Source organism: Coenobita brevimanus, chromosome 73 (assembly GCF_032717465.1).
Source record: "Coenobita brevimanus isolate Jiangsu-jjx chromosome 73, ASM3271746v2, whole genome shotgun sequence".
NCBI classification, from domain to species: Eukaryota; Metazoa; Arthropoda; class Malacostraca; order Decapoda; family Coenobitidae; genus Coenobita; species Coenobita brevimanus.
This window is the reverse complement of record NC_137026.1, coordinates 8,564,930-8,580,860: the sequence shown is the minus strand read 5'-3', so window position 1 is coordinate 8,580,860 and position 15,931 is coordinate 8,564,930. Positions and strand designations below refer to the sequence as shown.

Genomic DNA, 15,931 nt, shown 5'->3' with positions numbered 1-15,931 from the left:
TGTGGCCACTCCTTATGGGATTAAGGCTTCTGGCAATAGATAGATAGACAGAGACAGTTACATATGCAGATACTGCATTTGCAAGTGCACGTGTTTCAAATACCGGTAATTAAAATTCTTAAGCTTCTGACCTTGAAGATGGCTCTCTGAAGTTTAACTAAACTCTAGCTATCTGACAGATGGAGGTAGAGAGGCGGCTTGCAGTCCTAATGGACCCAGGATCGAATCTCGGTTGGGGTAGGGAACAGTTTAAGGATTTGAATTTCCTAAAAAAAAAAAAAGCAGACTTTCCTGATCTACCAGATGACCCGCTGACAAGTCGTAAAAATACCCCCGCTAATACCAATACACCAGTCCTGTATGAGACAGCCCTAGCATGTATTCAATATGGACGGTGGGTGTTAGCGCCGAAGTGGTGACATGTGGAGGTGTAGGAGGACTACTGGGCCTTGGGATAGGCAACTGCCCCCAAGAAATAGGCCCTGAGCCTTTGCCCAGAGTCGGACAAAAAAAAAAAAAAACAAAAAAAAAAAAAAAAGTGAATTGCCTCCGATTCACTGAGCCTGGGAAGCTTTTTGTATACTGAAAGTGTATGGCATTAGCCAAAATGAAGACCTCACCTAATTCTACCCACTTTTTAGATAATTTAAGGAAACCAACAAACTATAGTACGTAAAACATCAATGCTTCTTGATTTTTCAGTGGATGGCACTATGCTTGGCTAAATCCTTCTTTGTTCTAAACAATTTACCACATTCATTACACTTGAACTTCTTCACACCTGCATGAACATCCAAGCGCCGATTCAGATCACATTTCTTTCTAAACAGCTTTCCACATTCATCACACTTGAAATTTTTCACTCCTGAATGAATGATTATGTGCTGAGTGAGATTACTTTTATCCCCAAAGCGTTTACCACACTCGTCACATTTGAAGTTCTTCACTCCTGAATGAACCAACAAGTGTCGAGTGAGATCACTTCTCCTCACAAAGGATTTACCACAGTCATCACATCTGAACTTCCTCACTCCTGTATGTAACGACATGTGCTGGATGACGCTGCTTTTCTCAGTGAATAGTTTACCACATTCATCACACCTGAATTTCTTCACTCCTGAATGAACTACTAGGTGCCGGGTGAGCTGACCTTTCTGAGCAAATAGCTTGCCACATTCTTCACACACAAACTTCTTCACGCCAGAATGAATATCCAGGTGTCGGATCAGATCAGATTTCCTTCTGAAGACCTTATCACATTCCTCACACTTGAAGTTTTTCATTCCCGAATGAATTAATAAGTGTTCGATTAGATTATTTTTCTGACGGAACAGCTTACCACACTCATCACATTCAAACTTCTTTAAACATGAATGAATTCTTAAGTGCGCATTTAAATGACTTTTATCACCAAACAACTTACCACATTCATCACACTTGAAGTCCTTCACCCCTGAATGAATTACCAGGTGTCGAATGAGATGGCTTTTCAGACTAAACCATTTACCACATTCCTCACACTTAAAATTCTTGACTCCAGAATGAAGAAAGATGTGACTTTTGTACCCAAACACCTTACCACACTGCTCACATTTAAACCTCTTCACTGTGGAATGAACTACTGAGTGTTGGGTGAGAGAGCTCTTACATGTAAATAGCTTATCACACTCTAAGCATCTGAGCTCTTCGTCTGGAGCACGTTGGGTGACAGGGTCCTGGAAAATTCCCTCCTCAATGAATAAAGTTTCTTCACCAACTTCACACTCCAACTTCATCTCTGCTTCTTTAACCACTTGCGCTATATCCTCACTCACTCCATGCTGCAATTTCTCCTCTGCTTCATCCTTAACCGCTCCTCTTATTTCTACATTCACCCCACATCCTGCCTTCACATCTGGATCTTCCTTAACTCCTGCCATTACACCACATCTGGCACTCTTAATCCCTTCCAAACTTATTCAACTCTCCACATCATTACTGGCCTTATGATCTGCCTTCAATATGATCACCATTATGTATAAAAAGTTCCCTTAAATACTGAACCACAACTTACGGCACACAGCAGAAGTAAACCATAAATATCTGCATATAACTCATTACTATAACACAATAACCATCAACACACATACTGGTACTAAGACACCATAAATTTAACTCCACAGGTCATTACTAAAGATTCATAAACCGTCAGTAAAGAGACTGAAATTACCTGCGCTTCTCAGTTTAACAGTTGTCCTCTGGCTTTCAAGCAAAACACCAGCAAAATGACAATAAATAAAAATGATACCACAACATTCAGAGTTGATTATAGGGCAGGTGGTGGGTGTGAGGACCTGCTCCTGCATTTATCTCCAGAAAAACCGGGTCGATTGATGGCCTGTCATTTTGCAATTGCAAGTTTTAAGCTTAAGGGGGTTTTACAAGGTCAAACATGTTGGCCACATACAAGTGACCAAGAAGACGAGTGTTTGGATTCAAGTGACCAAGAAGACGAGTGTTTGGATTCAAGCGACCAGTCAGATACCCCACAAGAAGATGGAAGGACAAGATTCTTCCGAGGACTATTCTGGCAGAGAATATCTGAGCAACAACATGGAGAATGGAGAAGGAAGGGCCACAGAAGGATCAAACAATAAGAATAATCGTGGTGCAGCAGAGGCCCCAGGCAGCAACGACGACAGTGAGGAGGAGAAGGATAAACAACAAGAAAATGGGAAGAAACGGAAGCCTAGAATGAAAGGCACAGAAGCACGGAAAAATGTTGAAAAACAAGAACGGAAAATTGGGAAGCGAGGACGAAAAAATGAACAGGTGACAGACGACAAGAATGACTCAGTAAACATTACTTTTAACAGTTTGGAAATCATTACATCTACACAAAAGTCCCCAGATACAAAAAGAAAGTGTGCTAGGTGCAGAAAATACGTGGGGAAACAAGACAAAGCAATGTGGTGTGATGGATGTGAAGAATGGATTCACATACTGTACAGATGGGGACAAGAAGACATTGCACTGAACACAAAATGACAAGTGAATTATATGAGGCAGTTAGAAAGGACAATGGAGAGTGTGTAAATATAAGTTATAAATGCAATCAGTGTCTTAAAGGTGAGAAAGAAAATGGAGCAGGCAAGGAAAAGAAGGGATTAAAACTTGCTCATAGGGAATTGGAAAATTATGGCAGAAAGATATAAGAAAATGTAAGAAAATTTGGAGAAAAAAAAGCAAATATATCAAAAAAGTGAAAAGTAGAAGGAAATATAGTATAAATAGAAAGAAAAAGAAGAGGAAAAGAAAAAGAAAGTAGAAAAAGAATATGAAGAAAATAGAAAGAAAAATTCTTATGGTGAAAAAGAAAAAGAATGTAAAAATCTGAGGGAAAATAATTAAAAATTTGGAAGAAAGGGTCATGTATGAAAGTATTGAAAAAGAAGAAGCAAAAATAAATGAGGAAAAACTAAGAGAAATCCTAATTGTAGTAAAGGAAGAAAACACTGCATTGAAAAGAAGATTAGATATTGAGAGTCGACAAAAACTTAAAGAACAGTATGACAAGATGGAAGAAGAAACCAGGAAAAGAAAAAGGGCAGAATACAGACAAAATATAGAAAAAATTGGAGAAAGCAAACAAAAAGAGATAGAAATAGAAAATGAAAATAAAAAACAAAGTGAAATATATGAAATAGAAGGGAAAAACAGCCAAGTAGTGAAAACCAGTGAGGATAATGTAATAGATATTGAAGTAACAGTAACTGATAGAGAGAAGCATAAGGAACAAGAAAATTATGAAGCTACTGACAGAAAAGAAAATGGTAAAAAAGAAATGGCAGGAGAAAAAGAACAACAGGAAGAAAGTACAGAAAAAGTTAACAAAAAAGACAGGAAAATCTGGAAGAGGGCAAGGAAATAAAGGAATGTTGGTATTTTACTAGAGGAAACTGTAAGTTTGGAAAAGAGTGTAGGTACAAACATATAATGAGAATAAATGAGACAGTCATAGAAAGAAGGAACATTGAATGCAAGTACTATGAGAAAGGAAAATGTATGAAAGGGAATGGATGTAGGTTTTATCATATAAGAAATGAAAGGTGTAGATTCTTTGAAAGAGGGTATTGTAAAAAGGGTAAATACTGCAACTATGTGCATGAGGAAACAAAAGACAAAAAAGTAAATGAAAATAGTGAAAAAAATGAGGAACATAAGACAAATATTGAAGGAAGAAAATTTTTGGGAAAGCAGAAAAATAGTATTAGAAAAATTGATATTGAGAGTGGAAGATACATGGAAGGAAATGAAAAACTTGCAGGAAGAAAGAATGTGAGGGAAAATGAGAATATAAATGACAGGGAAAAAGAAGACAAAATAAAGAACAAAGTTACTCATAAAACAAATGAAAATAGAAAACATAGCAGTATAGAGTATCAAAATTATGGTAAAAATAATATTAAAATTTTGTATGCAAATTGTAGAGGAATTAAAGAAAAGCAAGTAAGTTTAAGAGAAGTGACAAACAAAATAGACCCAGAAATTATAGTACTTAATGAAACGTTCTTGAGAAGAGGAGAAGTGGTGAAGTTAGAAGGATATAAAGCATATAATAATAACAGAGAAAATAAGGTGGGTGGAGGAATAGAAATTATGGTCAAAATAAATTCACAGTTAAACACAGTAAAAATCAGTGAGGAAACAGAAGATATAGAAGAAATGACAGTAAGAATAGAAACCAGAAAAAGAGCATTAAATGTAATTAGTGTATATGGAAAAACAGAAGGAAGAGTGACAAACAATAAAATTAGGGAACAGTTTCAGTATCTCAAAGAACACATTAGAAACATAGAAAAAGTGGGTGAAGATTATATAATAATTGGAGACTTAAACGCAAAAATAGGAAATCAAGGAAGATGGTATAGTTGGAAATAATGTAGGGAAAAATGAAGCAGGCAAAGCACTGATTCAAATGGTAGAAAATGTTAAAGGTGTAATTGTAAATGGAACAAAAATGTAAAGGTAAATGGACAAGAGTAAACAAGAAATAATGAGGAAAAATCTATATTAGATTATGTGATAACGAATAGAGTGTATACGAGGACATAATAGATATGAATATAGATGAGGAAGGAATGTATAAGCTAACGAAATTAAAAAAACAAAGAAGTTAAAGAAACAGATCATAATACAATATTAATAGCAATGGATGATAAAATGAAAGAAGTAAGGAATGACTATGTAAAACAGTGGTACTTTAAAAAAGAAGGAGGAGGGGAAAAGTTTAAAGAAATGACAGAGAAAAATGAAATTTTTGAGAGGATGTGGAAAAAAGTAAACTACCAAGAACAAAGTATTGAAATTGAGTGGAATAAGTGGAAGGAAGTAGTGTATAATATACTGGATAAAGCATTTGGGAAAATAAGAATGTCAAAAAGGGTTAAACCAGGAATAGATAAAAGGGTGAAGATATTAATGGAAAGAAAAAAGGAAGATAAGGAAACAAATAAGAAAAAGAGAATGATAAAACCAGAAAAGCAAACTTTATAACAGAAAGAAAAGAGATTGAGCAAAAATATAGCAAAATATATAAATGAAAAAGAGGAAAGATGAATAGAAGAAAGTAGTAATCAGCTTAATGATAAAAGAAATAATAGTGATACGCTGTGGAAGTTAAGGAGAAGGCTTAACAAGAAACCCCAGTGTGGCAGTATGTAGTAAGAGATAAAGATGGAAGTGATATAAGAAACCCAGAAAAGATAAAAGAAAGAGTTACAGAATACTATAAAGAGATATACAAAACAAATGACGTAACAAAAGGATATGAGGAATACACAGACTGCTTAGAGAGTATGATCAGAGAATGTTGGATGTATGAAAACAAGGAAGAGGAAAAATTAAGTGAGGAAGAGGTGAAAATGGTAATAACAAAGTTAAAGACTGGTAAAGCAACTGGCCCAGATAAAATTAGCAATGAAATGATTAAAAGATGTGGGAAAAGTATGAAGGATTCAATAATAAGAATGATGATGAAAATATATGATAGAGAAATAATACCAAATGAATGGCACAAGGCATACATAAAAAATATATGTAAGGGAAAAGGTAACAAGAAAGATTTAAACAATTATAGAGGACTGATACTGAACTCACACCTGATGAAAATGATGGAGAAAATAATAGAAATGAAGGAGACAGAAAAGCTGGAGAATATGAGTGATTACCAGTGCGGGGCAAGGAAAGGAAAATCAGTAAGGGAACATCATTTTTTTATAAGAAATATTATTGAAGAAGCACAAAAGAAAAAGAAAGAAATAACAGCAGTATATTTTGATGTATCAAAGTGTTTTGACAAAATGGTATTAAAGGAAGTAATGAAGGAGTTATGGCTAAAGGGAATAAAGGGTAAAAACTGGAGAATGATATATGAAATTAATATGAAAAATGAATTGATACCTATGATAGAAATTGGGGGAATGTAAAGGAGTGTATGTACAGGAGATGATAAGACAGGGATCAGTGCTAGGGGCCAAAATAAGTTCAATAACTATGGATTCACTAAGCAGAATGATGAGGGAAAAAGAAAGTAATTGGAAAATAGGAAATGTAAGGATAAGCCCATTAATATTTCAGATGATATCATGGCAATAGAGGAAAATTACAAAATACAGGATACAATAAACACAATTGAAGTATTTCTAAAATTAAAAAGACTAGAAATTAATGAACATAAAACAAAGCAATCAGCATTAGTAGGCAAGGGAAAAAGAGTAAAAATAAATGGTAAAGAAATTGTAAGAACACAAAGTCATAAGTACCTGGGAATAATTATACAAGAAAAAGGGAAACAGAATAATAAAGTGGAAAATATGATAAATAAAGCAAGGGTAGCAGCAAATGAATGTATTAACATCATAAATAGAAAAGAACTGAAAAAAAGTAGAATTAAAATAGGGCTAAAATTATTTAATACTTGTGTATTACCGATAATGTTGTTTGGAGGGGAAAGTGGGAAAACATTAAGAGAAAAAGAAAAGAAAGCTCTGAATAATGTTCAGACTCAGTACTTACCAAAATTAATCAAGGTACCAAGGACAACACCGAAATGTGCTTTATTATATGAAACACAGGAAGTAAAAATAGAACACAAAATTAATCAAAGAAAACCTGAATATTACATTGAACTCAAGAATAGGGAAGAAGACGCTGTTGAAGTAAAGATGAGAAAACATTGTGAAGATTTTGAAAGAGTACGCGAGAGAAATAAAAGAAATTAAAGAAAAGTACAGCATACCTGAAGACTTAGAAACATTAGAAGAGAAAGTGGCAAAAAGGGTAATAAAAGAAAAAATAATGACAAAAAATAAAGAAGAAATTTGTGAAGACATGAGAAAAGGGAGTAAGAAAGGAATCAATGGAACAAGAAATAGGCCAACAGAGATACCTAGAGGAAATAGAGTTCGAAAGCGCAAAGATTATATTTTTTATTCGAACCAGAATGCTAGAAGTGAAGGAAAATTGTAAGAAAAAGTATGAGCCTAACCTTATATGTGACATGTGCCAAGAAGAGAATGAAAATCAGCATCATTTATTCATATGTGAAGCATACGAAGATTTAACAAGCGACATTAAAGGAAAAGAATCAATAACAGAAATACTAAAACAAAATGAAGTACAGGTTGTAGCAAATACAGTGGGCAGAAAAATGAAACAAAGAGAAGTAATTATGAATATAAGGAGCAACATAGAAATGAACAATAGAGACAGAAAAAAATAAAAATAAAAAAGAAAATAAATAAATAAATAAGCCATCTTGTTTAAAGACGAACTCCCGGATGGGAGTAGGCACCACCACCACCACCAACAACAACAACATGATCCAAGCTGCAATCTTACCACACATCAAATGGTTCATATTTACTACCATATAATGAAGGAAACTAACACAGTATAGCCCACAAATTACTGGATGACGTACCACTTGTGGGATGTGCTCAGGCAATACAAGGTGTGACTTCATTCCTGTCTACACTCGGTAATTAATACTTTGGAAGTTTTCTGCCGGTCACACTCATGTGTCTGCTTAACTGATGTAACTTCAGCTGTGGACCTGGAACAACAGGTGCCATTAGACCAGCATATCAGTGAATCTGATAGTGATGTACAACTCTTGGTGCACACACAGCCAGCAGGCACAACATGAAGAAACGAGTCATGCCACAACCCTTAACCTCACATCTGGGTTCAGCGCAATTTGCATCAGTTCCTTTGCTACACTGACTGATGGATGACTTGTACTGTGCATTAGGCATCGACTTTCCAGCTGCCCTTTCACCACTCACCTGAAACACAACACACTTCATTACTGTAGGGTTCTTGGGGATACGACCTTACTACCAGCAGGCAATAGAGTATCAAGCAACTTTGATAAATGTATTTACATATTAATGAATGAATTTACATATTAATAAACATTTATGTCATTGGACCCAAAAATACCCAATACCCCAAACAATACACAACTCCTAGGCAAACACGTAAATTCTCGGAGCTCCGTCCTTGGGCTCCACACAATCCCCGTAGCATTACCCTCTAATTTATCGGGGCTCCACACAATCCTCGGGGCCTCCACACAATCCTCGGGGCCTCCACACAATCCTCGCGGCCTCCACACAATTCGAACCCATGGTGGCATTCACCCCTTCACCACTCGCGAGCGCACACCCACACTCGCCGGGTGCCCCAGCACAATGCATGCTTCTCTTCCATAAGCCTTATCCACTGGTTCCCAGTCCTCCTACACTGGGGTCAACCGTGGTGGAAGGCTGGCTGGGAGGTGCAGCTGAGGGAGTGGTGATCTGCTGCTAGCCTCACCCCGATTGCGGCTGGTGCTCGTCTGCCCTCGTCTCGAGCCAAGATCCCGACGATACCTCCGGAACACAGTTTTCGAGGAGTCAGAGCTGCTATGAACCAAGTTTCGTCAGTGTCTCAGATCTTAAAATTATTGGGCAATCTTATTACACCTTCCTTACTACACCTTGTTAATAAACAGGCAATTTTGTTTCCTAAGAATGCCACCCAACTTTAAGATTTTTTTTTTTTTTTTCTCAACTACTGCGGCTTAAAAAATTCGCACCATCATTATCAATTCCCTTGATGTAGTTTACTGTAAAGGTAAATTCCTGGAGTTTAAGAGCCCATCTCATCAGTAGTCTGTTTAAATCCTTAGCAGTATCCAAATATGCAAGAGGGCAATGATCCGTCTCCAGTATAAACTCTCTTCTGCAGATATACTGATAAAACTTCTTCGTTGACTTCTCAGACGACTGCCAGCAACTCCTCCTCAACTACAGAGTATCTCTGCTCTGCTTGAGACAACTTCTTGCTGGCATAGCACATGGGCCACTTCACTCCGTCACGCTCTTGGAGAAGAACTGCTCCCAGTCCTGTGTCAGATGCATCTGTGCGAAGAATAAATGGATTAGTACAGTCCGCTAGTTTAAGTATAGGTTCACTTGTGAGTGCTCCCTTAAGTTTATCGAATGCTTCTTGATGCTTCCTCTCCCACTTTACTTTGTTCATGGGGGTCTTCTTAGTGAGTTCTGTTAATGGGGCTGCAATTGTAGCATAATCAGGGATAAACCTGCGGTAATAGCCCGATAAGCCTAGGAAAGAACGGACTTCTTTTTTAGTGGTAGGTGGAGATTCTTCCAATATGGATTTAATCTTTCCTGGTATTGGTTTCATGCACCCTTGTCCAATAACATGCCCTAGGTACTCTACAGTCACCTTGCCAAACTCACATTTGGTGGGCCTTGCCGTCAAATTAGCCTGGCGCAATCTACGGAACACTTCCTGCAAAACAGTGTTCTTCCCATGTGGCTGTATGTACCAGGATATCATCCAAAAAGGTCTCAACATGAGCCATATCACCCAATATCTTTCTCATTAGACGATTGAACACCGCAGGTGCAGTCTTTATTCCAAAAGGAAGTACTGTAAATTGGAACAATCCCATACGAGTGCTAAAGGCTGTGTATTGCTTGCTGTGATCATCAAGGGGAATCTGCCAGTATCCCTTGGTTAAATCTATTTTCCAAAAGTATTTACCGTGCCCTGCTCGAGCAAAGATCCTCTCAGGGTCACTCATCGGCTCTGCATCAAAACTGATTAGGTTATTCAGTTTTCTAAAATCCAGACACAACCTATAATTCCCATCCTTTTTTGGCACCACTAGCATAGGTGATAAATAGGGAGATTCCGAGGGTTCTGTTATACCAGAGCTTAGCATAGTCTTAATTTCATCCTCTACTTTGCTCTCCAAGGTGTAAGGTATAGGGTAAGACTTTAATCGTATAATCTCTGGACACAGCAAGTTCATATTATGCTGAACAACACGGGCTTTGCCTGGGATGTCCGTAAGCATGTCTGAATACAACTGCAAAATTTCTCTCACTGTAGTTTGCCTCTCTGGATTTAGCTCCGCATTAACTGTAGCATCACGCCAACTCTCCTTCTGGCACGTACTTGGCAACACACTGAAATCCCCTTGTCTGTCATCCTCACACTCCAACACATCAACAGCGGCCTGTTGCAGGAGTTCGGGTGTCCTCTGGAAGTATCTTTTAAGCATGTTAATATGGAATTTCCTGTGGATCCCATTCACATCAATGATATAATTCAATTTGTTGGAACATTCCACCACTTTGTATGGCCCTTTCCACTGTAGGCGTAACTTGTTACTGTCTGTGGGCAATAACAGTAAAACATCATTCCCTACCTTCAGGCGTCTGTCCCTAGTTTTGACATCATAGTAGTGTTTCGCCGTCTTCTTTGCATACCTTAGTTCAGATAGTGCCATCTTGCAGGTTTCTTCCAACCTTTCCCGTAGGTTAATCACATACTCATACACTGACCTCATCTCTGGCTCAGTAACTCTCTCCTCCCAAAGATCATACAGCAAAGATAAAGGTCCTCGTAGTGTTATGTCCATAGACTAGTTCGAACGTAGAGAACTTTGTCCTCTTCTGAGGTACCTCCCTGTAGGCGAAAAGTAGTGGGTCAATATATCTATACCATTCCCTGGGTTGTTCACTGCACATTCTCCTCAACATCTTCTTAAATGTTCCATTGAATTTTTCAACGAGTCCATTGCACATTGCGTGATAAGGAGTCGTTGTGAATTGTTGTATGGAGAGGAGTTTAAACACTTCCTTCACCATTTCGGAGGTGAACTGAGTCCCTCTGTCTTACAATACTTCCCTTGGGATACCTATTCGGCTGAATATAATGACCAAGCCTTCTGCCACGCTATTGGTATCGATGTTTTTTAATGCCACTGCCTCCGGATACCTGGTTGCGAAATCCACCACCGTCAAAATATACCGTGTGCCGTTAGAAGAGCGAGGTTCAATGGGTCCTACCAGGTCTACGGCCACACGAGCAAAGGGTTCACCAATAAGAGGCATTTTGCCTAACCTGGCCCTACCAACTCGTCCCTTATCGGTGGTGCGTTGGCATACATCACACGATCTGCAATACCTTTCCACATCCCTAGAAATTCCCGGCCAGGAGAACTTGTACTTTACTCAAGGTCACGAGTTTTCCCAATACCTAAATGACCTCCCATAATACCCGAGTGAGCCAATTCAAGTATAGCAGGACGACAGGATACCGGAACTACCAACTCTTCCTTAACATTTCCATTAACTTCTACTACCCTGTACAATACTCCCCGTTTCTGTACGTATCTGGACATTTCGTTTCTCTTTTCTCTCCTGAATATTCTTCCTTCCTCAGCATATCTCCTTTGCCTTCCTAGTGAGATGTCTTCTTCCTGAGCCTGTTTCAGAGTTTTATTTTTCAGCAGGTTAGTCACTTCAGCCACTTTTAGTTTAGGTAATCTTTTTTGTTTAGTAGCCCGACTTCTAGTTTCCACGGCACAATTTACTGCAGGTTCTACTATCTCATGTTTTTCTCCAAGAGTGGCTCCTGGTATTTCTTCAATGATAAGATCATACAGTGGGTTTTCCAAGCACGCTGCTACTGTCCTTCCCACATAATATGGAGTGTCCACATATATTTCTGCCTCGGGGTAAGCATACACCTCGGAATTAGTCATTATCACATATATATATTCCCCAGTAAAATTCTTTTCAGGCACCAAGGATTTCTTCACTAGAACAGTAGTACATCCTGGATCTCTCAACCTCCACAGTTGTTCCTTCAACCGTTCCTAATCCCGTATTCAATGTGCATCTTCCATCAGGATGTGATCCTCCACACACAACCTTAAAACCTCTGCCGTCCTTTACAATCCACCCCTGCTCATCCATTAACTCTTTAGGGTCGACTGCAACAAAGGCTGCGGCTTTCTTCGATGACTGCAAATCCTGACTACTCTGGCACTGGTCACCGCTGCTCATTGATGCAGCTGCTGGTTCCTTCTTGTATTGCTTAACTTGTAAATTACGTCGAGAGTAGCAGTCTTTCGCTTTATGTCCTGACTTGTGGCATATGAAACAGGATCCTTGAATTCTAGTGGCTGGTTTAGGAACACTGGAAGTTTCTCAGTTATCTGAAGTATGCTGCTTTGACGAACTCTGTGGGTAAGGTTTGTTCATAAGTCCACTGTGTGCTGCAATATACCGGTCACCTGCTTCAACCATTTCGTCGAGATTCTTAAAAGATCTCGACCTCAGAAAAATACACAACCCCTTATCACAAGCCTCTAGAAATTGTTCCCTCAACAAAATATCCTCCAAACTCTTATAATCCTTTGGGCACTCTGCTAACTCTAGCCACCTTACAAGTAATTTCCATAATCTACCAGCCAACTCTTTAGCATTTTCACCTTTACTAAAATTGCACTGTCGAAACTTCAACCGAAAACCCTCTGCAGAACAGTCAAACCCCTTCAGCAAAGCTGCCTTCACTTCACTGTACTTCTCAGCCTCTGATGGAGCTAACTGGTGATATAAGTCTAAGGCTTTGCCCTGCAAAAGTGAAGCAAGACTTATTGCCCATAAGTCCTTAGGCCATTTTGCGCTCGTTGCAAAGCGTTCATACCGGAGAAGATAAGCGTCGATATTATCGTGTTTCTCATCAAAAACAGGCAACTTAGGCAGCTTTATCAGTTCAGACTGCGGCGAAATTGCACTGTCGTCTGGAGAGGTTTTGGCACTTACTTCTAACTCAGCACCCTTAGTTCCTCCCGTTTCAGTTCTCTTTCTTGCCTCCTTTCTTCACGTTCTGCTGTTTCTTTTTCTCTCTCCCACTGCAGTCTCTCATTGACAAACTTACTCAATTGTTCATCCTCAAGTCAAAGTTCACAGCCAACATCCACAATACGCTGCACTTCCATTGCTCAAAATCACCCATTACCCAACACTGAATAAGATCGTCCCTGTTCGGGCGCCAAATTGTAGGGCTCTTGGGGATATGACCTTACTACCAGCAGGCAATAGAGTATCAAGCAACTTTGATACATAAATGTATTGAATGAATTTACATATTAACAAACATTTATGTCATTGGACCCAAAAATACCCAATATCCCAAACAATACACAACTCCTAGGCAAACACGTAAATTCTCGGAGCTCCGTCCTTGGGCTCCACACAATCCCCGTAGCGTCACCCTCTAATTTATCGGGGCTCCACACAATCCCGCGGCCTCCACACAATCCTCGCGGCTTCCACACAATCCTCGCGGCCTCCACACAATTCGAACCCATGGCGGCATTCACCCCTTCACCATTCGCAAGCGCACACCCACACACGCCGGGTGCCCCAGCACAATGCATGCTTCTCTTCCATAAGCCTTATCCACTGGTTCCCAGTCCTCCTACACTGGGGTCAACCGGGTTGGAAGGCTGGCTGGGAGTTGTAGCTGAGGGCGTGGTGATCTGCTGCTAGTCTCACCCTTGGTGCTCGTCTGCCCTCGTCTCGAGCCAAGATCCCAACGATAACTCCGGAACACAGTTTTCAAGGAGTCAGAGCTGCTATGAACAAAGTTTCCTCAGTGTCTCAGATCTCAAAATTATTAGGCAATCTTATTACACCTTCCTTACTACACCTTGCTAATTAACAGGCAATTTTGTTTCCTAACAATTACATACACTGCCTTCTGGACAAGCACTGGACCACTAACAGCAGATGGGGTATGGGGGGTATAATACTGCATTTAAAACCCAAAAAAAACAAGATAACTTTGTACAGTGCTTTTAACACAGTAAAAATCTCTTACAGCACCATGTCTTTCAAGTAACTGCTACTCCACAACCCTGTCCAGACATGTGAGTGAAAAGCAAACAAGATGTCAAGCCAGTGAGGCAGGTGGTGTGGTGTGAGCACAGGACTGTTGCCCTGGTAACTGTGGCACTACCTTGACTCACCACAACTCCTGAGGCAAATGTATGCATCACACCCCCATTACCCAAATGGGGTTATGTCATAGAAAACTGGATCAGATAATTTACGGTCCTGACTCAATTCATGATTGGGTTATGTCAAGTACAAACTGATCGCATGCTGATAAATCGTAAATCAATATCAATTAAACATGGGTTTGGCGGTGATACACAGGAGGTCAAGGGCAGGTAACCTAATATCTCAAAAAAAAAAAAAAAAAAAAAAAAAAAAAATTCTGCCAACCACCTGGAGCATATCGCAGGCTGGCCTGAGTCATCACCAAGGTTCCCCCCTGAGCCTGGAGGAAAGCTGGAGGATCTGGTCAACCACTTTAGGTCATCAGGAGGCAATGACAAGTGATGGGGAGAGTGAATTGGTACCCATAAGGGTGGGCGTGGCAGTGTGGTGGGTGGGGAGCAATGCCATGAGGAGGCAGAAGAGCAATGCAGTGAGGCGGCAGGATATCAATGCGGTATTTCCCAAGCCACAAGTTTCAGTATGGTATTTCACACACAAAATACTTATCCCTCCACTTAATATCACACACTGCATTATTCATCATGCACATGCACTGTTATTTTATAATTGCAATGGCATTTCAATGCCCTGTAAACTTTGGAGGGGGAAAAAATAAAGTCAGCTGGGGCCATATCCAGAAAGTAGGGTAGCTGGGGCTGACAGTCCTATTGTGCTTTGTCAAAAGGTCACGGACAAGAGGCGACATGTAAGCAGGTGCACTGTTATGGTGAAACATCCAGGTTTCGTTTGTCCATTCAGGCCTCTTCCTTCGAACTGCCTCCCTCAAACACTCAAACTATCTTCCCCATAACACTGTTGCAACATCTGAAAAGTCTCAACAGAAGTTTTTCCCAATATGAAACACAACCTCACATAAATACACTGCTCTTCAAGATCCTTCATTGTTCAACTTGCAACAAATTTCCAAGTGCACTAAACACACACTTATTCATGAGTGTGTACCTCAATGACTAAGTGATATGGCGTGATGCGTCTAGTGCTAGATTAAAGCTCAAAATCGTCACTACACAGCGCTCCTGTCGAAATTAGGCCATCCTATGCCTGCTAGTTGGTGTGCTAATGAAAAAGTTTGGTATCTTTTTGGACAGAGCTCATACACGCTGGTGAACTGCGATAGAATACTAAGGCCTCAATACTGTAGCTGTTCTGACTGCATTAATAAATAGCAGTGTTTTTAGAGGGAGGGGGAGGCCAAGGATGCGATGGAGGGATGGAGTGGCAAGGTGTATAAGAGATGGGGGTGTGAGCTGGGAGCAAGGCAGTGAAATGGCGTGGGACACGGCGACATGGAGGAGATTTGTTTGTGGCCACCCCTTACGAGACTGAGGCGTCTGGCAATAGATTGATAGAATAGGTAGATAATGTTTTCAGCACTGATGTACCCAGCTAAAATAATGTTTGTGTCTGTGTTTGGGAAGGAGCTGGGGACTATACTGAAACGGTACAGTGTGGGAGTGTCAGGAGGAATATAATGTCAGGAGTGTTGATTGATTTAT

At 39.6% G+C, this 15,931-nt stretch overlaps 1 protein-coding gene across 1 annotated transcript in view; it reads right to left on the bottom strand.

Moving 5' to 3' along the window:
• Positions 1-13,841: 13,841 nt before the first annotated feature.
• Positions 13,842-15,931, bottom strand: part of LOC145407463 (uncharacterized) — a 123,183-nt gene continuing 121,093 nt past the window's right edge. The window contains exons 22-23 of the mRNA XM_080278394.1: positions 14,640-14,694; positions 13,842-13,954 (exon numbers count right to left, since the gene is read on the bottom strand). Coding sequence (XP_080134520.1) covers positions 13,842-13,954; positions 14,640-14,694 — 168 coding nt within the window. The remainder of the gene's footprint in view (positions 13,955-14,639; positions 14,695-15,931) is intronic.